The 24,773-nt window shown below is 40.8% G+C and overlaps 1 protein-coding gene across 1 annotated transcript; it reads right to left on the bottom strand.

Moving 5' to 3' along the window:
* Positions 1-6,407: 6,407 nt before the first annotated feature.
* On the bottom strand, positions 6,408-10,512 carry LOC107816334 (protein NRT1/ PTR FAMILY 4.5-like). The gene is made up of 6 exons (XM_075217562.1): positions 10,387-10,512; positions 10,192-10,279; positions 9,884-10,101; positions 8,750-9,169; positions 8,500-8,624; positions 6,408-7,815 (listed from the first exon to the last, which is right to left on the bottom strand). Exons 1-6 carry the CDS (start codon positions 10,387-10,389, stop codon positions 6,786-6,788), a joined length of 1,884 nt encoding a protein of 627 aa, XP_075073663.1. The 5' UTR covers positions 10,390-10,512; the 3' UTR covers positions 6,408-6,785.
* Positions 10,513-24,773: the final 14,261 nt, after the last annotated feature.

The following is a 24,773-nucleotide window of genomic DNA, read 5'->3' as shown; positions in this document are numbered from 1 at the left end:
TTTTTTTTTCTTTTGCTACTTGTGCTAACTGTGGGTCTAGCCGGCTGAAAGCCAAGGCTAGATAGTGGAATTGCACCTGTTTTTACATTCTGCATCTTCTTTTTTAACTGGTATGTCTCTAGTTAGATTTTGAAACTTAACTTTATGTGTTTTCTATACATCTATGCTTGTTCCTATACTAGTTATTCAATTTGTTTCTCTGTTTGTTGTTATTAAGCATGTCTAAATTCTACCTTATGTGTAATCAGTATGTCTGACTTCATTTAGTTCTTTGATATTTGTCCAGCATGTTTACTTAGTTCCCTTACCCCCTCTCTTTAATTGTATGACTATGTTAGTTACTTAGTTTTCTAGTGCATTCAATTGGTCCTGATTGTGTCCAATTTTGTTCAACACATCTTTGTTTTCAACATGATTCTGCTATATTCTTTCTCTATGTCTTAACTGTCTATTACCATGACTAACTTGTTCAGTAGACTCCTAGTTGTTCTGTACATTTGTTGTATCAAATGTTTCCCTATTTATGCGGTTTCAACCCTATATGTTCCCAATCCCTTTCACCCCCCGTTTGTAAGTCTGCCTGTTAAGTGAATCTGGTTGTTCTATGATTAATTGGGTTGTTTGCTGAGTATGATTTCCTCAAAATGATTTCAAAATTGTTGCTCCCACTCTTAGTATTCTTCTCCGAACTGGTCACTCCTAGCATCTTTAAAAACTATTTTCCATTTCTGAATCTTTCCCCTATACTGTTTTACTAAGTCTTTCAACACTATGTCAAGCACTCTCACCCTACTCTTAGACTATTAAGTTCTGCCCCCTCTGGTGTGTGTACTGCTTAGGGATCCTTGACATCTCTCAGAACTCTGGCATACCAGGGACAACCCTTCCACACTGCACATAACCAATCCCCATTTGAGAAAGGTCTTGGTGTGAGCACTGCCCGGGATCCTTAAGGTCCTTAGGGAACTCTGACACACCAAGAAACACATTATTGGCTGCGAGAGCTTTGGCTTCCGGGACTCTATTGAAGGCCTGACATTCCTATGTTTACTTTGGGCCTGATTTAGGCTCCCTATAGTGTAGTTTCATTTACTTATGTAATTCATTTGATCCTGGTCTATAATGATATTATTTGTAAATATATATTGGGGTAATTAGTAAAAAGGGGGGTTTATACATGGTTTTTGTGGAAACCAAATAGAAATCATGCTTTAGGTTCACATATGTGATCTGCAGTAGAAATCATGCTCTTAGGTTTATATATATGAATTTCTTGCTTTGGGTTTATATTGTGATAGAAATCATGCTTTAGGTCTATATACTATGTTACTTGCATCAGAAACATATCATAGGACTATGTTCTTTGCATTAGAAATCCTGCCTTAGGATGTTCACGTTTACTGCCTTTGCATATTAGAAAACATGTTATAGTTCATCATTTCATTTCTGATTCTGCATAAGTTGTTATTACCTATAAATCCTATCATTAAACTACTGTTGTAATCACGCTTGATAAAATGACCATCTAGAAATCCTGCCTTAGGACTCTGTTTGCATTTGCTTCAGATCGCATCTATGTTGTTTAAATGGATAACTGTCTGAATAAAAGGTTTTAAAACGAACCAACATACATATTATGTTCTAGTATAAGCATGCATGAAATCAGTTCTGTAACATTAATCACCTAATTCAGTATGCCTATAGGATTGAATGACTTCAAGTTGTCCTAACCAATTCCTAGATTTATGATTGCATACAAACCTACGCCTAGGTAAGCCTTAGGTAATTAATGGTCTTATAACTATGAAATCAGGCTCTGTTTATGTGTGAAATTGTCCAGGTTTAATAGGTTATAAAATTAATAAGTAAGCTGATTAGGGTTCTGCCACTTCGCTTTTGAACAAAAATGCTGCATATTCTGTGTTTGTGATGTTCATCTAGATACCATGTTCTAGGGCTTTCTGAATTTCTTCAAAATCAGTTATTTGAGACGTGCTACGTATCTGTTTATGTGTGGAGGTAAAACATGAGCCCCCAATTGCTTCCCTATTTAACGGTCCTATGTGTTCTTTATTGTCGCTTAGATTTTACCTTTTAAATACCTTAGGAGTGTCTAGAACTGCCTAAGTATAGAGGTCTTAAACACCTCCGGGACCACAAGGAAAGGACGGGTAAAGCACGCTTAGAGTTCGTTAATTAAACTCACTTATATAACCACTAAGGGGAGGATGATGGATAGTAAAAGGATATGATGACATGTGCGCTAATGCCACGTGTAACCCCTCTAGTTAAGGAAAGCTTACCGGGTATTGTACATATGTGATCCTATAGGCTAACCAACTTAGGACTTCCTTTCCTCAATTTATGTATGTGTGCTTAGACTGTTCAAGCTTCCCTAACTCAAGTATGTGTGCCTAGACTATCTAAACTTCTTAAATTTACATATGTGTGCTTGGACCATCTAAACTTTCTTGATTATATATGTGTGCTTAGACTGCATAAACTACCTTTATTTGCAAATATGTGCTTAGACCGTTTACCTACTAAATGACTAATTCACATAACTAAGTTCGGCCGAGACCCACCGTTGTGGACCGCAAGGGGTGCCTAACACCTTCCTCTCAAGATTATTTCGATCCCTTACCCTAATCTCTGGTAATGCAAACTAGTTACATGAGTTAATTGCTTTAGGTGCCCTAACACACCTTAATCCATTAGGTGGCGACACTTCAAATACCCAATTCCCAAAAGGAAACGAGTTGTTCCCAATGAATGTCGAAACCCGGACTCCGCGAAGGAAAAAAAGGGTGCGACAACCACCTCTTTGCAGAACCTGTCATCTGAAACACAACAAAATCGACCCCATTGGTCTCAACTATCCATATGTTCTGCAATACCTCATGGCAGCGGTCAAGGTAATCTCGTGGGTCCTCAGAAGGTGCACCACTAAAGTGAACTGGTTAGAGCTTTGTGAACTTGTCCATCTCAATAATCCCTCAGAAGACATGGCAGGCCTATCACTGTCCTGTGCCGCAACAACCGACCGAACAACCCTAGCTAGCGGGGCTACTCGTGTCTGATACTGGGGAATCATCTGCTCCGGAGTGTGAGTAGCGAGAGTCTACTCCTTTCCCAGCCTGAGAGACGGCTGGTGCCATAGGAAATGTACCGGCCTGGGATACGCTCTCCATAAGGCCCACCAAACGGACTAGAGCGTCCTGAACTACTAGGGTGACGATGAACCCCTCCGGGATCTGAGTTGGTCCAATATGTACAGTCTGAGCTGAAACCTCCTCATCAAATTCCACCTGAGGCTCCACTGCTTATGTTGCTGCTCGAGCTTTAGGCAGAGCTCTGCCTCTGCCTCTGCCTCTGCTTTGTCCTCTGGCGCGACCTCGGCCTCAACCTCTGCCCCTCGTATGAGCTGCTACTGGGGGCTCCGGCTGCTGTCCAGCTGAAGATGCAGTATGTGTTCTTGCCATTTGTGGGAGGACAAGAATGGAAGAATTCAATCAGCAATGATAGAATAAAATCGCATGATAGAGAAGAATAGAATGAAATTTGTTCCTAAACTTCATTGACTCTAAAAGATAAGTACAGACGTCTTCGTACCGAACCTCTAGACTTTACTAAGCCTGATCGTGACTTGTGAGACCTAGGCAACCAAGTGCTCTGATATCAACTTGTCACGACCCGAAATTCCCACCTTAGGGACCAAAATGGCTCCTAACATTTCACTTGCTAGGCAAGCCAACGTTAGAGGATCTTTAATCCACTTTTAACCAATTCAAATAAGTAAAACCAATTAAACCGAAATGTAACTAAAATGGAGTACGAAATGACATAAAAACCAATAATATCTAAGTACAACCCGAATCTAGAGTCATAAGTACATGAGCTTTTAGAGTCTCTACAAATAGGGTTTGAAATAAATACAGCTGTCTCGAATGAAAAGAACAGTAAATAGGGGGAATGGAAGGGGCCTTCAAGGTCTGCGGACACCAGCAAATTTACCTCGAGTCTGCAAATGCTAATAGGAGCTGATGCACCTCACATACAACTAGGACCACTACCAAAATCTGCACAGAAAGTGCAGAGTACAGTATGAGTACAACCGATTCAATGTACTCCGTAAGTGTCGAGCCTAACCTCGACGAGGTAGTGATGAGGCTATGACAGGACACCCATGTAATTAAACCTGCATAGATGAAAATATACGTGTAACATAATAACAAATAAAGAATTAACAAGTACTATTAGGATGGGACATACGTAAGGGGTACAAGATACGACAACTACAACAGGAAATGATAATAAGAAATAGTCAATAAACCTTTAACCAACAAAACGAACAACCATAATGAATAAAACTGCACGGCATCACCCTTCGTGCTTTTACCTCAGCCAAACCATTAAACAGTAATTATGGCACGACATCATTCTTCGTGTTTTTACTCTCAATCTCTCTATAAAATGATAAATACGACATTGCATCACCCTTCATGCTTTAATTCTCAAATACGACACGACATCATCTTTCATGCTTTAACACTCAAATACGGCACCGACATTATCCTTCGTGCTTTAACACTCTTCTTACCATGTAACAATGAACATATAACAATAGGGAGATAGAATAAGCATGATCAAGTCTTACGTCAACAATGGTTCCACAATTCCAATCTCAACTTCAGAAACAATACTCAGTTATCACAGATAGCCCATAAATGCGGAAAGAACGATCAATTTAGTAAGTAACTAGTCTAAGCATGGATATCATGATCAAAGAAAGAAAGAAATTACAAGAAACAAATCCCACCTACATTCTTTAACCCAATAACAACGCATAAATACTCGTTACCTCACATATACGTTGTACCTAATATTTAAACAAGTAGCACATAGCAAACAAGTCCTAATCCTTCAAGTCAAGGTTAACCACGATACTTACCTCGCTCCAAAGATCAACTCAAAGCTCAACAACGGATTTGCCTTTCAAGCAAGCCCCCGAACCAACCAAATCTAGCAAATTATCAATCAAATGATTTAAAATAAGCCTTAGGAACTACCCACGAATGAAAAAGGTTCAATTTAGGCCATTATTGAAAAAGTCAACAAAAGTCAACTCTCGGGCTTGCTTGGACCAAACCCGAAATTCGGACCAAAATTCGATTACCCATTTACCCCCGAGCCTGGTTATGTAATTTGTTTCGAAAGCCGACCTCAATTTTAGGTCTAAATTTCAATTTTACAAAAATCTCTAATTCTACCCAAACCCCCAATTTTCACCACGAAAATTCTAGATTTTAGGTTGAAATCTTATGAAGTATAATGAAAAATTGAAAGAAAATAGGTTAGAATCACTTACCGATGAATTAGGGAAGAAGAGCCCTTGGGGAAATCACATCTAGGGTTTCTAAGTTTGAAAATTTGAAAGAATGAGAGAAATCTCGTATAATTTAGCTTACGTCCAGGCGCAGATGTGCGAACCTCGTAAATGTGAAAAACCCTTTGCAAATGCGAAGTTCTCACACCTCTGCTGCCATCGCAATTACGATGGTTTGTTCGCATTTGCAAACTTGAACTCCTCGCAATTGCGATTATTTTGATCGCAAATGCGAACACTGCCTTCCCCAGCCCACTTCGCAATTGCGAAGAAATTGATCGCAATTGCAAACCATTGATGCCTAGCTACTCTTCACAAATGCGAGGAAATATGCGAACCTCACAGGAATTCTGCCATATCGCAAATGCGAAGCCTGACCTCGCAATTGCGAGGTCTGAGGCCTGCACCAGAAACTGAAGAACACCAGTTATTTTCTAAGTCCAAAATATCATACGAACTTGCTCGCACGATCAAATCACTAAAATAACACCTAGAACTACGAATCGCACACCAAATCAAATGGAATTTTTAATGAAACTTTAGAATATCTAGTTTAACAACCGGACGTCCGAATCACGTCAAACCAACTTTGATTCTCACCAAATTTGGCAGACAAGTCATAAATATAGTAATGAACCTATACCGAGTTCCAGAACCAAGATACAGACCCGGTATCAACAAAGTCAAACATTAGTCAAAACTGAATTCATTAAACCTTTAAACTTAAAAAATTCGACAAAAAGTGATAACTCGAGCTAGAGACCTCCGAATTCAATTCTGGGCATACGCCCAAGTCCAAAGCTATGATACGGACCCACCAGGACCGTTCAAACACGGATCCGAGTCCGTTTGCTCAAAACATTGACCGAAGTCAACCCGAATGGATTTTTAAGGCAAAATTTCACATTTTATCAATTTTTTGACATAAAGCCTTCCGAAAAAACACCCCGACTGTGCATGTAAATTGAGGAAGGCTTAAAGAAGCTATTGGAGGTTTTGAAACATAGAATTAAGGTTTAAAACTCCAGATAACTTATCAGGTCATCACAGTGTGTGAAAGAATCACTAATTTTTCAAGAAATATTAAATTCTTGAACCTTTTATTGCAGCAGTACAATGAATTTGTGCTAATAACGTCAAAGTTTGAGACCATCAAATTTAAATCCATATCTGAGTGTAACACCGGGCATGAAAAAAGCTAAACACTAATCAGAAAACTTAATGCCAAAAAATAATGTAGATGCATGAAAAAAAAACCAAATTATACTTAATAAAAAATGAGATGAAAAAACACATTATGAGTGTGCAACCAATTTCTTTTTGTCATGTGACTGATGAAAAGACCATTTGTTTTATTTTTAGTTAATTTTTCACACCAATTTCTTCAGTAGATGATGTTTCAACTGTGGGCATTCTTCTCAGTTCCCTCAGGGTGTCCACTAGAGGATGCTGCTTCTATTTTAGGCACTGCTGATGAATTTTCATTACCTTCCTCAGTGTGCCCATTGGAGCATTCTTCAATTATAGGCATTGCTGATGCATTGTCACTGGGCTTAAGCAATGGCACCCTACTCACAGACACTGATTTGGACAAGCTGATTGAATCATCTATATTGGGCTTGGGCTCTTCAATTTCATCTGTTTTGTATTTGTACCAAGAGGCCCAAAAGAGGTAGTTCAGAAAGTTGAGCCCACTAAGAATAGCCAAGAACCAATAGAAGAGGTGCAAATTATTCTGATCTAAGTCTAAGCCCACTAACCATCCTTTCTTGCTTGGTGCTCTTCTTTTTGTCACTGAATTGATGATTTCTACAAGGACGCTACTCAAGAAGTAGCCCAAAGAAATTGAAATCCATGTAAATGAAGTGGATAAGGACCTCATTCCAGCAGGTGCTTCTTTGTAGAAAAATTCAAGCAGGCCCACTAAGGTAAACATGTCAGCTATTCCAAAAATAGCATATTGAAATCCTAGCCAAGCTAGATGAATAGGCTTCAAAGGATTTTTCAAGGAATGGTGCTTTCTTTTGATCTCAACTAGGGCAGCAACAGCCATGGACACGATCGATAGGACTAGTCCGACCCCAACACGTTGGAGTTGAGTGATGCCTGAGGGATGTTTGGTGATTTTTCGAGCAAAGGGGACGAAGAACATGTCATAAATTGGGATGAGAATACACATAAAGATTAATGGAATAGCGGGCACTGAAGGTGCTGGTACCTCGAACTTTTTAATGAAACGGTTCATTCGATAGCCTTGTGCAACTGAGAATGTTTGGAGTTGGGCCATACATGTATTCATTATAATTGTACTAGCTATGATAGGCAACATTCTTGTTAACACTTTCACTTCTTCAACTTGTGTCACAGTGCAAACTGTCCATGGAGTGGCTTCAACAGTTTTAGGAAGGATTGCAGCTTTGTCTAAGAATCTGCGTAATTCACAATATTATATCAACAGTTAATTTACTTACGGATAACACATAAACAGAAACGTTAACCCACACGACCTGACGACGTTATTATAGAGCCATTAGGAATTATGTAAAGGTCGTGTGCTTTGTGCATAAAATTGACAAAACTAATGACTAAGTATACTACTACTGATAAGATAATATGTAAGTATGAAGCTTGAGGGTGAGTTAGAAAGTGGAAAAGTGAAAAGCAATAGTAAAGGCAAAACTATATAATATCAAATTGTTGGTTACTTGATATCATTGTGGGGTTCTAGGGAATAGTCAATGACGTCTAGAACTATCACCTTTCTAATTAGAATGTTAAGAAAAAAAGAAATAAGAAAAGAGTTTAAAATAACAAGAAGAAAATGAATGCATCATGCATGATTGGAAGATCTAGTGTAGTGCGTGAAACCTTTTAGAAATGGCAAACTTTCTCTTGGAACTATGACGCCCTTTTTTGCTTAATGGAAGAAATTAATTATATTTTAGGAATGGACCTAAAAAAATTTATGCAGTGGGTTCCCTTTCTCACCTTCCCTCTTGCTTTTATTCTTTGAACCAAGTTGGATTTTCCTTAAAAACAAATATATACTTAACAAATAAGATTGAAAATACTGTCTTTTCTTAGTATTCATCAGAGAATTAAAGTAACATCACCTGAATTGTTTAGTATGTGCAAGTTTTTGCTGTGACGAGTCTGATTCTTTATCATTAATCTCATACAGCTCGTCAATATTTTCTGGTATTTGCAAATTTCGGTTTTCGATTGCTACAACGATAACCTGAGAAAAACCATCAAGTTTAAGCCCTGTGATTTTTATGATTTACTTTCAAACACATTTTCATATTATTTTTCCTTCAAATTGGCATATAACAGAAAGCATAATAAGAAGAGACTAATATAAACCTGGAAAATTCTAGTAAGAGGGCTTCCAGCAGGACGTTGAAGGCGCAAGAAAGGTTTTCCAAAGGCAAAGAAAACAAAACCAAGTGAAGTAGCAACCAAACTGATGAGAAAACCTTTCCACCAAGCTTTAACTGTACTGACATAGACAACAAACGTAACTCCAAAAGCTCCACCAATCACAGAACTAAGCAATACCAAATTGAAGTATCTTCCAAGAGCCTTAGCCTCTTTTGGATCCTTCTGATCAAATTGGTCAGCACCCAATGCTGGCAATGCACCCCTAACCCCACCACTCCCCAATGCAAAGCAGCAAAGTGATGCATAGAAGAACACAGCTTTCCATCCTGATATGCAATTTGGCACCACACATTCTGGTTGCAAACTCTTGTAATGAGCTTGAATTGTTATCAATGCAAATGCCTACAATCATCATCATGATCATCATCATAAAGTATTATCATTTTCAAGAGTCTTGTGTATAATTTGGTAGAAGGGGAACCTTGAGTAAAGTTGTTGTCATGTGACCCGGAGGTCACGAGTTCGAGCCGTGGAAACAGTCTCTTGCAATAATGCTGGGTAAGACTGAGTACAATAGACCCTTATGGTCTGGCTTTCCCCGGACCCCACGCATAGCGGGAGCTTAGTACACTAGGTTGCTTTTTTTTTGTGTGTGTATAATTTAGTAGGATGGAAGGCACTCTAAAAAAAATGATTTCTAGAGTCTTGTGTGTAATTTGGTAGGACGGATAGGCATTCTAAAATAATAATAAAAAAAATTAAAAAATATTTTTTCTGTTTGGTTGGTCAGTGAAAACTATCTTTTAAAAGAATTATAATTTAGATTAATAGTATTAGGAAATCTAACATTACGTAAGCATTAAGGTAATTGCAAGGAAAATAATTTCCAGTCAAAAGTGATCGAGGAAAACCATTTCTCCCTTTTGATGATATTTTTTAATTACCAAACACCAAAAAATCATGACGTCTCATTGAAAAACATTTTATTGGAAAGGTACTCCTGTCATCCGAAACATACCATAACACATTGGTTAGTTTTTTTTTTCTTCTTCAGGTGAATAACTTTATTGTCTTATTGTAAAATGTAGATAAAGATGCTAAAATCTTTTAACTTACTAGAATTTCGAAGGGTCCAAAAATTAGGACAGTATGGTATCTGTTGATGTAAGTATCAGAAATGAAGCCACCAAGAATGGAGAGCAAGAAGGTTGAGCCCATCAAGTTAGTGAGAGTATTAGCTGAGCCAGTGAGGTCAAATCCCATCACAAAACTGAAGTATAATCCAAAACTCACCATGATTGCAATAAACCCCATGTTTTCTAATCCTAACAAACCTATAAAAAAATTGGCCAATCAAAAACCAGGTACATGATTAACAAGGTCTTATATTACAAATACTTTAATTGGAAAAATATAATTCTTACCATAGATGAAGGTGGTAGCTCTAAATCCACCTTTTCCTTTAGTTTTGCTTGAAGTCATAGAATTATACTCTGTGCTTTTACCCTCCTCCTAATAGCACACAAAACAAATTTAGAAACAACACCACTATGGCATTAATTTAGTGTTTATTTTTTTTTCTTTTTTTTTTTTACAGAAAATGGAAAGCGAGCACTTACCATGGCTGCAGAAAGTTGAGACGATTGGCAGTAAAAGCCAAAGTATTTTGTAGGACTTAGGTTTAGAAAGATGAAGATTTAGAGCTATAATACGAAGAATATAAAGTAGCAAAAAGCTTAGAGTGGAAACGTTGCATGTAACGTTCATGGCATAAAATTTATCGCTTTCTTGTTGTGATCAGAAGGCGTCACTTTCATTCTCTTTCTCCTTGGTTCGCCTTCAATGTTCATGATTAAGATGTGCGTGGCTGGCATCTAAGTTGGGGATTACTTCACTCTGACAAATGACAATGGCCATTAATACCTTAAACTATATAATATATTTGGGTTGTGGGCGTACTTCACTTAAGTATCTATTATCTTATTAACTTATAACTCTCTCATTTCAGCCAAACAACCTTGTTTTCTCAGTTGAAATATATTTTTATATTTCTTTGTTTCTTTTTATGGGTGTGATTTGGGGGGTTGGGCTATTGCTTCCAAAATATAATTTGGATCTAGTATGCTAGAGTTGGCCGAAAAAATGGAGAAATTTTAATTTGTGCCTCACATTCCACGTCATACTAATGTGAGGCGCTTGATTACTTGGCAATTGGATTCATGGGTCCCATTTATTTACTTTGAAGATAAAACTAAAAAAGGCAATTTAAAAGTCACACCATTTTTACCTAACTAAGGACAAAAATAAGTATTAACATACTAACCAAAATCGTAAGAAAATAAGTGAAAATAGCATGTGCTAGCCAGTTTTTGGACTGGTAATTGAAAAATAGTCAGCGTTTGCAAATTCATAGAAAAATAACCACTATTTTGTTGCAACACGGAAAGTTCTAGCATAATATACTGGAGATTGGTATACCCTTGTATGAACTTCCAGCATATTATGTTGGAACTCCAACACACAGAAAGTTCCAGCATAATATACTATAGATTGGATCACCTGTATATGAACTTCCAGCATATTATACTGGACCAATATATTATACCGGAACTCCATTATATTATGCTGGAAGTCCAGTATATTATACTGGAACTCCATTTTATTATGCTGGAATATTTTTCGATTTTTGAACAATGTTTTCATTCAGATTTATCTTTACATGAAAAGTGGCTAAATTTCGATTACTTTTGAAACTGTGGCTATTTTTCAATTACTACTTATAAATCTAGTTATTTTTGGATTTCACCTGAAAATATATGCATTTAAAAAGCTAAGCCTTCTGATTGGCACAAGAATTTTCCTTTACTTGTGTTGAAGAAGAAAAGCCAAATAACCGTTTGCTCAAAGAATTGATATGGAGGATTTACATGTTGACGCTGTGAGGTGTAAACCTGCAATCTATGTCACGACCCAAACTCAATCCGTCGTAATGACGCCTATCGTGGAACTAGGTCGGCCTCAACTCAACAAAAATCCAACACCACAATACTAAGATTGAAAACATTTGCGAAAAACTTTTATCATTTTAAATAAACTATTTAAAATATAGAAGAAATATGACTCACAACACGATACAATTAGCCCAAAACCAGGGTGTCACAGAGTGCATGAGCGTATAAACAATAACATAGTCTATTACAATGTTTACTGAATACAACTGAAACACATCTAAAATAGGAAAGGAGGGTCAAGGCCTGCGAATGCCATGCAGATACCTCAACAATCTCCAAAGCCTACATCCTCAATCAGCGACTGCCACTGGGACCAAATGTACTGGATTTGCACACAAGGTGCAGGGGTAACGTGAGTACACCAACTCAGTAAGTAATAAGTCCAAACTGTAGACTGCAAGGTAGTGACGAACTCAACCTCATCAGAGATAACAGAAATAACGTACAGGAACGTAGGCATGCTTTCAGTTAAATAAACAGCTCAAAATAGTTAAACAGAGCATGTATGAATATGGTAAGGAAATATAACTCTACTACATCTATATGCCAATGCACATGCTGTATGTAATGCACCATTCTGAGTGTCTCATGTGCCCACAATCTCATATGCTCGTCCACTCAGTACTCTATATGGCCCATGCGGCCCAGGGAAGATTCATCCTAGAATATATACATCTCTGACAGCAGTCACTCAGTACTGAGGTAGGGCAATCCAGCCTTATGGAGAAGATCCATCTCCAAATAATGATAATAACCTCACAACTACTCGGTACTGTATATGGCTCACACGTCCCAGGGAAGATCCATCCCGGAATATATACATCACTGACTATCAGTTTCCAGTACCGAGGAAAAATAGGCCAATCCAGCCTCATGGAGAAGATCCATCTCCATGCCAAGGGAAGATCCATCCCTAAATATAATCAACTGCGCTAACTGGGGGGTGTTACAGACTCCTGAGGGGATTCTTCAGCCCAAGCGATATCATAATTATCAACATAACCACTGTGGCGTGCAACCCGACCTAATAAATGTCACTCATAATCAGGCTCTCGGCCTCACTCAATCATCACTCTCCAGTCTCACCACGGGCTCACAAATGCCATGAAACTAGATCGGGACAATTATATGATGTGCAAATAAATAACAACTGAGACTGAGATATGATCTGAAATGCATGAATATGACTGAGTACAGAATACCAATGAAATCAGTGAGATGATAGTAAGAAAACGACCACTCAGGTCCCAACAGTATCGGTGTAAGGCCCTAACATGATATCTAGCACGATTTACAGTTCATTTACATAATCACATGGTGGAAATACAAATATAAACAAGAAAGAGTCACTAAACGGTGCCATGGAATGAACCAGGCCACAATTCTCCCGGTGCACGCCCGTACGCCCGTCACTTGGCATGTGCGTCACCTCAATACTAATCACATAACACGTAGTTCGGGGTTTCAACCCCTCAGAACTAAGTTTTAAAGCGTTACTTACCTCAGACCAAGCAAACTCCTACTCTGCTATGCCTTTGCCTCTCAAATCGAACTCTGGATGCTCCGAATCTAGCCATAAACAATTCGATACAATCAACACGAGCCAAAGAAATCAATCCCATAAGAAAATGCTAAGCTTTAGGCCAAAAGTAAAAAATTCAACTCAAAATCTAGGCCCCGGGCCCATGTCTCAAAATCTTATAACCCATTTGATTACGATACTAACCATACTAGTATCACTCAATTCCAACTTTGAATCGGCTTCCAAATCCCAAAAGTTCATTTTATGGAACTCCACACATTTTCCCCAAATTCCATCCCAAATTACTAATCAAATGATGAAATCAATAATATATTCATGATTATTAACCAAAACCGAGTTATAATTACTTACCTCGATGATTTTCTTGAAAAACTCCCAAAAATTAGCCTCAAATCGAGCTCCCAAGGTCCAAGATGTGAAATAAACCCTAAACCTCGTTTATATAGTGCTCTATGAACTTCCATTCTTGGGTCCGCGTAATTCTTACCGCGACCGCACAATCCCCACCTCGGTTCGCAAAACTCTACCGTGGCCGCAGGTCCTTGATAACTAGGGATTTTGACGCATTTTGTACTCCTTCTTGCTTACACTTTGATTATAAATTCATACAAAATAGTCCCAAAAGGCTCATAAGTTGTGCTTGATTGCAGATTTGATCAACAAAGTGACAAGATGTCAAAGATCATCTCAAATGGAGTGAAACTTGCACAAGTACCAAAGACAAGGCAAATTCAGGAAAAACACGCCTAGTGTGGCCGCACTACACTTTCTGCGGTCCGCACTAGGGAGATTTAGAGAGCTGGTATTTCAGGCATTAAGGCAGTGCAGCCGCAGAAGGTTTTGTGCGGTCCGAATTGAAGGCAATGCGGCCGCACTACCATTCTGTGCGGTCCGCGGAGCTAAGGTTCAGAGAGGGTGAAGTTGGAGCTTTCAAGCCTGTGCGGTCAACGGTCCAGTTTGTGCGGACCGCACTAGAAGCCTCCGCGGCCGCAGTTCATTCTGTGTAGTCCGCGGAGCCTGAGTTCAGAGACTCAAGTTTTCAAGTTCAAGAGCCTAGTGCGGCCGCACACCATTTTGTGCGGTCCGCACTAACCCCGCAGGGGCATTTTTGTCTAGATTTTCCAACTTAGTATAAATAGATCATTTTTCCATTTTTAGGGTATCAGATATTGTAATACAGTAGCTACGCTCGTGAGACGACTCTTCTTATCCATTTTGGGCATTTTTACTTAGTTTTCATCATTGAATCTTTGTCAATAACTTAACAATTAATTAATATGTGTTTATCTTCACCTATTTCTCTGTTTTTCTCTTCAAGTATGAGTAGCTAGACCCCATAGCTAGGGTTGTGGCTCAACCCTAGTGTGGGTAATTGATGGGTTTTGCATTTTAGGGCTAAATTGACTATCAGTGTTTGATATTTGGGTCAATTTCATGGTTAAATCGCTGAATTAGTGGTTGAAAACACTAGTTTGTGTTTAGTTGACTAGGTCTCTTCTTGAGAAAGAGAGCCCAAGTCTCCGAAATTGATCCAACAAGATATTGGGGCGTACTCAAGATATTGATAGCCCCAATAAAAGGGTAAAACCTCGAGAGAGTAATACCCGACTTGAACCCTAAGTTGCTTGAGTAAATTTGCATACCCACTGGTCTTGAGAAAGTCAATTGGGCAAAATCACTTGAACCACCGAGAGGTGTAGAGTGGGTAGAGTAGTGCAATGGTTATATCATACTCCCCAATCATGTCAATAGAGCCTTAGTTTCAAGTACCCATCAATTGACCACCTAGGTGGATGCCACTACCCTAGTGATTTTAGAATATTTGAACAACCCGTAGCACTTAACTCTTAGCTTAATTTACAATTTGTAGTTTGTTAAAAGTAGAATTATAAAAGAAAACCCCAAAAATTATGAGAAGTGCAATTTGGAACGCTACACAATCCTAGGCTAAATAGACACTCAATTCCAATTCTAGCTCTCTGTGGATATCGATCTCGGCCCAAAATCGGGTAAAATCTATTGCGATCCTCTCCCGCTACTTATTAGTGGTGTGGAGTTGGCTGCCATCACTTTTTGGCGCCGTTGCCAGGGAGCTAACGGTTTTGGATGTCTGTTTAGTTAGTTTTGTGTACTGTTCTTCTTTCCTTCTTTGTTACTTACTTGTTTGTGTCACTACTCAGGTACTAAAATAGCATTGAACAACGCAAATGACCCTCTTTGAAATGTGATTGCGGGGGAGGAGGTAGATGATGTTGAACAATATGAGGTGCCTCTTGTATCTCAAGGACAACAGAGGCCACAATGCCAATGCTAATCCAAATGACAATATTTCAGACGCTCCTCCGCCACTTCCAAGAGTGGCTCCCAGAGTACTTCCAAACCAGGGTTATGCAAGTGCTATTGTCCCACCCAGAATCCGGGCGGGCAACTTTCAGATAACCAATGTGATGTTGACCTTACTTGAGCAGCGTGGGTACTTCACGGGTGCTGCGGATCAAAATGCCTACAAACATCTCAAGGGGTTCGTGGATACATGCTGGGGGAGCAAACAGACGAATGTGTTCGAGGATGCTCTTAGGTTGAGACTTTTCCCATTCTCATTTCGAGGGAAGGCATTAGATTGGCTCAAGAGACTTCCCAACCATTCCATCACAACTTGGGAGGAGTTGGCGGATAAATTCATTGCTAAATTCTTTTCACCCGGGCATATGGCGGCACTTCGAGATGAGATATTGGCTTTCAAGCAAGAGCCCACGGAACCTTTGCATGAGATTTGGAGCGGTATAGAACGATGGTGAAAGAATGCCCCAACAATGATATGACCGACGCTATGATCCAACAAACTTTATACCGGAGCATCAATACAACAAATCAATGCATAGTGAACCAACTTGCCGGGGCAACTTTATGAAGTTGTTGTATGATGAGGCATGTGATGTACTTGATGAGATGGCTAACATTTCTTCTGCATGGCAAAGTAGAGCCAATGTGCCTCAAGGTGACCCTACGGTTATTCATTTGCACAAGGAATTACATGACCATGGGCAAGCTATAGCAGAGTTGACAACTACTATGAATCAATTGGCTAAGGCACAGTTGCAACAAGTCTAAAATCCACGCCAAGTGAATGTCATGGATGGTGTTAATATGCTTGTCAACAAGAGAAGGCAAAGAAGGCAACAAAACTAAGGGAATTCTGAGCAATTTGATGATGCATGTGATAGTTTTCAAAATGATGGTTATGTTGACCAAAGTGAAGAGGTTCAATATATAAACAACTATCAAGGCCAACGGGGCAACTCTTCCAACCAACAATAGTGGAGACCTCAAGGCAATTGGGGCAACCAACAACAAAATAGTGGTAATTGGAGGAACAACAACCAAAACAACAACTAGGGCAATCAGAACAACAATCAAGGAAACCAAGGGAATTGGAATGGTAATAACAATAATTGGGGTGGCAATAATAATCAAGGAGGATGGAACAATGAAAACCAAGGAAACCGGGGGCAAGGCTTTCAAAGGCCCCCAATGTACCAACAACCGAACAATCCACCACGATTTCCATCTCAAGGTCCTAGTTCTTCGGTTAATGATATGGGTAGAATTAAAATGATGTTCGAGTAGATGATGAAGAAGAATGTAGATTCTGATGCACAGTTAGCTTCTCACAACACCTCTATCCGAAACTTGGAGGTGCAATTAGGTCAAATCTCTCAGTCATTGAATACTTGCCCGAAGGGTGCTCTACCAAGTGATACGGTAGTGAACCCAAAGGGTGGGAACAATTATGTTATGGCGGTCACAACAAGAAGTGGGAGAGGCGGTGATGTAAATGCCTCTAAGCAAAAGCAAGTCGTGGATGATGATGTTGAGTTGCAAGATAACGAAGTCCCTTTGGTAGTTGAATATGTGGTTGATGAACATGTGAACAATGAAGTGAGGATTGATATTCAAGAAGTCGAGGTGGAAACTCAAAATGATGTGAACCCATCTAGGAAACACATAATTGACATGCCAGAGCTGGTTGTGCCAAAAGCCAAGGCTCCTTTGCCAAGGCCACCTCCACCTTATCCTCAAAGGCTCGTGAAGCAAAAGAATGATAATCAGTTTAAAAAGTTCATTGACATGATGAAGAGTTTATCTATTAATGTGCCTTTGGTGGAGGCACTTGAACAAATGTCGGGCTATGCAAAATTCATGAAAGACTTGGTCACAAAGAAGCATTCTATGGATTGTGAAACTATAAAGATGACTCACCAAGTTAGTGCTTTAGTGCATTCAATGGACCAAAGCTTGAAGATCCCGGTGCTTTCACCATTCCATGCACCATTGGGAGTGCGGATTTTGCCAAGGCTCTATGTGATTTGGGGGCTAGTATCAATTTGATATCTTACTCAGTTTTCAAAACTTTGGATATTGGGCAACCTAGACCAACTTCCATGAGGTTACAAATGGCAGATCGATCGATGAAGCGACCTTTGGGCATTATTGATGATGTGCTTATCCGGGTGAACAAATTCATATTGTCGGCTGACTTTGTGATTTTGGACTGTGAAGTGGACTATGAGGTCCCTATCATTCTAGGGAGGTCTTTCCTTGCGACGGGGAAGGCATTGGTTGATGTTGAAGCGGGTGAGCTCACTTTCCGAGTGGGAGATGAAAATGTCGTCTTTCATGTTTGCAAATCTATGAAGCAACCCAATAGCACTGAGGTGTGCTCATTTGTAGACCTTGTCACAGCTGTGATTATGGATGACACCAGTGCTATGATTAATGTGGAGGACCCCCTTGAGGCTGTGCTATTAAATTTTGATGTCAATGATGATGCAAGTAGAGTGGAGTGCGTAAATGCCTTACATGGGATGGGCTCTTATTCCTATGAGCCTAGAAAATTGTCTTTGGATCTTGAAAATAGGAAAACTCTAACAACAAAACCATCAATTGAGGAGCCACCGGTGTTGGAGTTGAAACCACTGCCTCCACACCTCAGGTATGCGTTCTTGGGCTTAAATTCTACTTTACTAGTTATTCTTTCTTCTTGCCTAACTAACATGCAGGTTGAGGCCACTTTGGCAGTGCTTCAAAGGCAAAAAAGGGCAATTGGATGGACTTTGGCTGACATTCGGGGAATAAGCCTCGCATTCTGTATGCACAAAATTATTTTGGAGGATTATGCAAAACCTTCCTTGGAGCATCAAAGAATATTGAACGAGGCAATTCAAGAGGTGGTGAAAAAAGAAGTGATCAAGTGGTTGGATGTCGGGGTTGTGTACTCCATTTCCAATAGCTCGTGGACTTCTCCGGTGCATTGTGTACCAAAAAAGGGTGGTATGACTGTGGTGACAAATAATAACAATGAACTTATTCCCACTCGGAGAGTTACCGGATGGAGGGTATGCATGGACTATCGGAAGTTGAACAAGGTGACCCGCAAGGATCACTTCTCATTAGCATTCCTTGACCAAATGCTTGATCTCCTTGCGGGGAGTGCCTTTTATTGCTTTTTGGATGGATACTCGGGGTATAATCAAATCTTAATCGCTCCAGAGGGCTAGGAGAAGACCACCTTTACCTGTCCATATGGAACCTTCGCTTTCTCTCGGATGTCGTTCGGGTTGTGTAATGCCCCAGCGACATTCCAATGATGCATGATGGTTATTTTCACCAACATGGTGGAAGATATTTTGGAGGTCTTCATGGACAATTTCAGTGTGGTTGGACATTCATTTGAAGAGTGTTTGGGAAATTTGGATAGAGTTTTGGCCCAATGTGAAGACACAAATCTCGTACTTAATTGGGAAAAATGTCACTTCATGGTGGAGGAAGGCATAGTGTTGGGCCACAAGATTTCAAAGCGTGGGATTGAAGTTGACAAAGCCAAGATAAAGGTGATTTCAAGGCTTCCTCCCCCCATTTTCGTCAAGGGGGTGAGGAGTTTTCTTAGACACGCGGGGTTCTACCGGAGGTTTATAAAAGATTTTTCAAAGGTGGTAAACCCCTTGTGCAAGCTAGTAGAAAAGGATGCAAAGTTTGTGTTCGATGAGGGATGTATGCAAGCATTTGAGCTTCTCGAGCTTAAGTTGAACACTACCCCAATCATTACCACACCAAATTGGAGCTTGCCTTTCGAGCTCATGTGTGACGCAAGTGACGTTGCGGTTGGGGCTGTCTGGGTTCAAAAGGTTAACAAGATGTTTTATCCGGTGTACTACCCAAGAAAGACTATGAATGAGGTTCAAAAGAATGACACAGTTATCGAAAAAGAGTTGTTGGCCATAGTGTTTGCAATGGAAATGTTCCGTCCGTATCTTATGGGGGCCAAGGTCATAGTGCACACCGATCATGCCGCCCTTAGGTACTTGATGACAAAAAAAGACTCCAAGGCAAGATTGATGCGATGGGTGTTACTACTTCAAGAGTTTGATCTAGAAATTGTGGACCGGAAAGGTAGTGAGAACCAAGTGGCGGACCACTTGTTCTGTTTGGAGGAAGAGGGGAGGCCTTGCGATGGCCTTGAGATCAATGATTCATTTCCTGACGAACAACTCCTTGCGGTGTCAATGAATGATATGCCATGGTTTGCCGATGTTGCCAATTACCTTGTGACCGGAGTAATCCCGTGTGAGCTCTCTTCTAACCAAAGGAAGAAGCTCAAGCGGGATAGTTTGGATTTTTATTGGGATGAGCCATACTTGTTCAAGATTTGCACGGATGGTGTGATTCGTAGATGTGTCCCGGAGGAAGAACAATTGAGTATCTTAGAGGCTTTCCATTCTTCACCCTATAGTGGCCATTACGGTAGGGTGAGGACCGCCTCAAAAGTTTTTAGTTGTGGATTATATTGGCCAAACTTGTTCAAAGATGCGGGTGATTTTGTGAAGAGGTTGACGAATGCCAATGAGTGGATGGAATTTCTAAAAGGGATGAGATTTCGCTCAATACCATTCTTGAAATGGATATCTTTGATGTATGGGGCATCGATTTCATGGGTCCATTTGTTAGCTCTTGTGAGAATACTTACATTCTTGTGGCGGTCGACTATGTCTCAAAGTGGGTTGAAGCCGTGGCTTTGCCTAATAATGAAGCCCGGAGTGTTGTTGCATTTCTCAAGAAAAGCATTTTTGCAAGGTTTGGTACTCCTCGTGCGATTATTAGTGATGAGGGGTCTCACTTTTGCAATAGAGCTTTCGACACGTTGCTTTCTAAGTACGGTGTCAATCAAAAAGTTTCTACCCCGTATCATCCTCAAGCAAGTGGTCAAGTGGAAGTTTCCAATAGGGAAATCAAAAGTATATTGTCAAAGACGGTCAATGCTAATAGGACCGATTGGTCGAAGAAATTGGATGACGCTCTATGGGCTTATCGGACGGCTTAAAAACTCCGATTGGTATGTCTCCGTATCGGTTGGTGTTTGGGAAAGTGTGCCATCTACCGGTTGAGTTAGAGCACAAGGCCATGTGGGCTTTGAGGAAGCTAAATCTTGAGTGGGATGTTGCAGCCAATTTTCGTGTGGAGCAACTCAATGAACTTGATGAATTCAGACTCCATGCCTACTCCAGTTCGTCCTTATATAAGGATAAGATGAAGTACCATCATGATAAATATGCTCGTGGAAAGGAGTTCAAAGAAGGTGACTTGGTTCTCTTGTTCAACTCCTGGTTACATCTGTTTCTAGGAAAGCTTAAATCAAAATGGAGTGGACCGTTTGTAGTTGTGTTTGTGACCCCTTTTGGTGCTCTTGATTTAAAGAACAAAAATGGTGAAGTCTCCAGAGTTAATGAGCACCGGGTCAAGCATTATCTTGGGAAAACTAATGACAGCCACGTGGTGGCACTTCTTCATTTCAAATGATGTGATGGTAACCTGCGTCGTGCCGCGACGTTAAATCGGGTGCTTCTTGGGAGGCAACCCATGTGTTTTTCTTCTTGTTTCCTTTGATTTTCTTTGTAGTATAGGATTGATTTTTGGGCTAATTGGTTGTGAGATGATGCAGGGTTTTGTTGATGTGGTGTAAGACATGGTGGAAAAATGCACAGTCTCTGAAGTTGCCAGTGTGGCCGCACTACATTTTGTGCGGTCCGCAACGGTGAAGGGTAAAGTGTAGCCTCTCTGAAGTTTGCCACTGCGGCCGCACTACATTTTGTGCGGTCCACGGTGGACCTCTGCGGTCGCAGTTCATTTTGTGCGGATCGCAGAGTGTTGCCTTCTCAAGCTTGAACAAATTAGTGCAGTGCGAAGCGCGGTCCATTTTGTGCGGTCCGCACTGGTTGGTGAGACTGGGCCCCAGCCCCTTTTTATAAATAGGGCTTGAGGGTCTCCTTTTTCTCTTTTCACAATTTTAACTCTCAGAGTCGTAAAAACACCATTCAAAACGTCTTCTGCTCGTAATTAATTGTTGAAACTTGCTTAGCTTCATTTCATCTCACTATCTGGTACCATAATCTTCCTTTTACTTGTTTAATTTTGTTAATTTCATTTAATGTTCATTGTTCTTAGCTTTTTAGTTTTTCTCCTTCCTGTATTTTTTTAATTGATTAGGTTAGAGTAGTTTAATTTTGGATTCATGTTGAATTAGTTAGCTTAATGAACTGGGTAGTCACTTAGAAATACTTATTAGGTGCAAAATTGGACTTACAAGCAAAATTTCATGAATCCTAGCTTAGTGCCACTTCTAGGCACTCTGTGCGGACCGCGGTCGTTTTTGTGCGGTCCGCGGTACCCCAGTGCGGTCCGTAGTACCATTTTGTGCGGATTGTACTAAAGAACTTCTGGGATGCTGAACATTAGGCAGTGCAGTTGCACTACATTTTGTGCGGTCCGCACTGGCCCCTGTGCGACCTCACTACCACTGTCAAGATATAGAGGTGGGTATTCTGAACCCCACCCCTATGCGGACCGCGGTCAATTTTGTGCGGTCCGCACAGACCACTATGCAGCCGCACTCCATTTTGTGCGGTCCGCACTGGGCTGTTTTCTGCAACTATCTGTAATTCTTCATGCCTGATCTGCAACTCATTCTATAACACTGCTTTCAACTGCTACAATGATATTAACGAGTTCATTTGACTATGCTTGCAGGTTATGGTTAAACAACTAGGAAAAGGTTCGAAACAACCCGGCAGAGGTGAATTCTCCCGAGGTGGAAAGCAGAAAATGGTACGACTCACTCCCCAAGCGAGGCAAAACATCAAGAATATGAGAAAGGCCATAAAAGCAGCTGATAGGGCTATTGACATGTCGGGGAGTGAGTACGAGACCTCCCGGGAAATCTCTTCGGATTCTATACCTGAATACATCTCTGACTGTTCGGAGAGGCATCGATTGAGAGACACTCCTCCACCATCACCCACTGCCCAAGCACCAACTCATGTTTCTTCTAGGTCGTCTAAGGGCTCAGCAACCGGTAGTAGGGAATAATCCACTTCTCCTACAACTTCATTATCTGGGGAGGGTGTAGTAGGAGGTGAGGAGGAAGTAGGAGGAGCAGAAAAAGTAGGAGAAGGAGGTGAGCCACAGGTGGGGGGAATTGCAAGAACTAGAAAGCCGGAGGTTTGGCAAGATAGATTTGTGAGTGAGGTGGCATACCATAAATTTTGGGAGTGGTGGCCGGTGAGAAAATTGATTCGTGAGAGGAGCTTCATAGATAGAGACCTACTACCTCACAACCCCGACGTGTAGAGATAGTTTAGGACTAGAGTGAGATGGGAGAACTTTATGGATAACTGTGTGGACGCCAACGAACATTTGGTCAAGGAATTTTATTGCAATGTAGCCCACATCAAAAAGGGCTCCAAAGTGACCAAGGTTCGGAACTTAAAAGTGTTGTTTGTTGGGAAGTCGATCAATGAATACCTGGGCTTCAATGAGGAGGATGGGACCTTGTACATGGTGAAGATGGAAATGGGCAAGGAGGTTCGTCCATGGCTAGCACAGTGCCTAGCAATCCCAGGTATCGTCCCCGATTGGTTGACTGCTGGAGTCAAGATATTGAGAAGGAGCTTGAATTTTGAAGCAAGGGGATGGGAGACCTTTGTTTACAGCCGGTTAGACCCTACCGCTCATGACAACACCTTACCTCTCCACCGGGCTGTATTAGTGGCTTCTATCATGGTAAGGTATCCCATCAACGTGGGAAATGTTATGTCCAGAATCAATACAGTTGTAGGCGCGGAGCATGACCGGAACTATCCTTTCCCCAGTTTCCTCACAATGTACTTCTGGGACCTGAATGTAGACAAGAGGCCATATGACATCAAGGTCAAGGCGAAAGCCCCGTTTTCCTGGTACAACATGCAGGGGGATGACAACCCCAAAAGCAAGAACTTCAAAGGTACCGCTACTGCTCCAACTGGCCAGTCTGAAGATCTAGTTGTGGTAGTGGCTCATGTCGAGCCTACCTCCACTTCCACAACCACTCCTGCTGGTCCATCCACCTCAGACGGCCCGGATATTCCATCTTCTCGGACCCATCCTATTACTGCTCAGCGACTGAGCCAGGCAATTCTTAGCATAAATAACTGGATGCAGACTGCCTCATCCAAGTTGTCCACACTCACCACTGTGGTAGAGGCTCAGTCAGCACCTCAACCAACACAGGTTCCACAGTCGATAGAGGATGCACTTAAGGAGATACTTGACAACCAGAAGAAGATCCTCAACACTCAGACAGCGCTCTCCAAGGCAGTGGATTCACATAGCAAGGCTCCCAAGGAGCTTTCTCGGGAGCACAAAAAGATGAGGAAGACACGGGCCTCCAAAGAGTCCGTGAAGGAGCTGAGAGTAGATGTAGACAGATTGAAGGCAGATCACCTGCCTTTAGATTTATTGCTCCAGGACCCAGACCCAGCAGTTCATCCAGAGCCGGAGCAGTCACAGAGGCCTCCTAATAGGAAAAGGATGATCCCTCGAGCCGATGATGCAGTCATCCAGCTGGCTGACCCACAGGAGACCTCTTCCAGTCAGCCATAAGATGCACTACCTACAGAGCCTGTCCAGGTCCAGGTCCCAGTAGCAACGTAGCAGGCCACAAGGGACCAGTCTGAGGTCCCCGAGCACACAGAGGACCCAGGGACCACACATGATCCTATGCAGATAGATGGGCCATAAGGAGTCTTCGATATCCTTTTTCCTCTTACCTTTTTGATGCTTTATTTAGACTAGTTGGCATTGGGGACAATGCCAACTTTCATTTGAGGGGGTAGGCCCTACTATTCATTTGGATGATTGTATATATAGTTGACACATTTTTATGCTTTCCTTATCTTTTTATCTTTGGTATGTATATAATTTTGATATTTTGTTACATTTATCGTACTTTTATTTTACTTTGGGTCTGTATATAAAATTATGCTACATTGTACATATTTATCCCCATCTATTGTATATTCGACAAATCCCCTCTCGTATATATTCATTCTATTTTCCGCAAATTTTTAGTTCTTAGCTTCTT

This window comes from Nicotiana tabacum, chromosome 7 (genome assembly GCF_000715075.1).
Source record: "Nicotiana tabacum cultivar K326 chromosome 7, ASM71507v2, whole genome shotgun sequence".
Taxonomy (NCBI): Eukaryota; Viridiplantae; Streptophyta; class Magnoliopsida; order Solanales; family Solanaceae; genus Nicotiana; species Nicotiana tabacum.
This window is presented reverse-complemented; position numbering and strand designations above follow the sequence as displayed.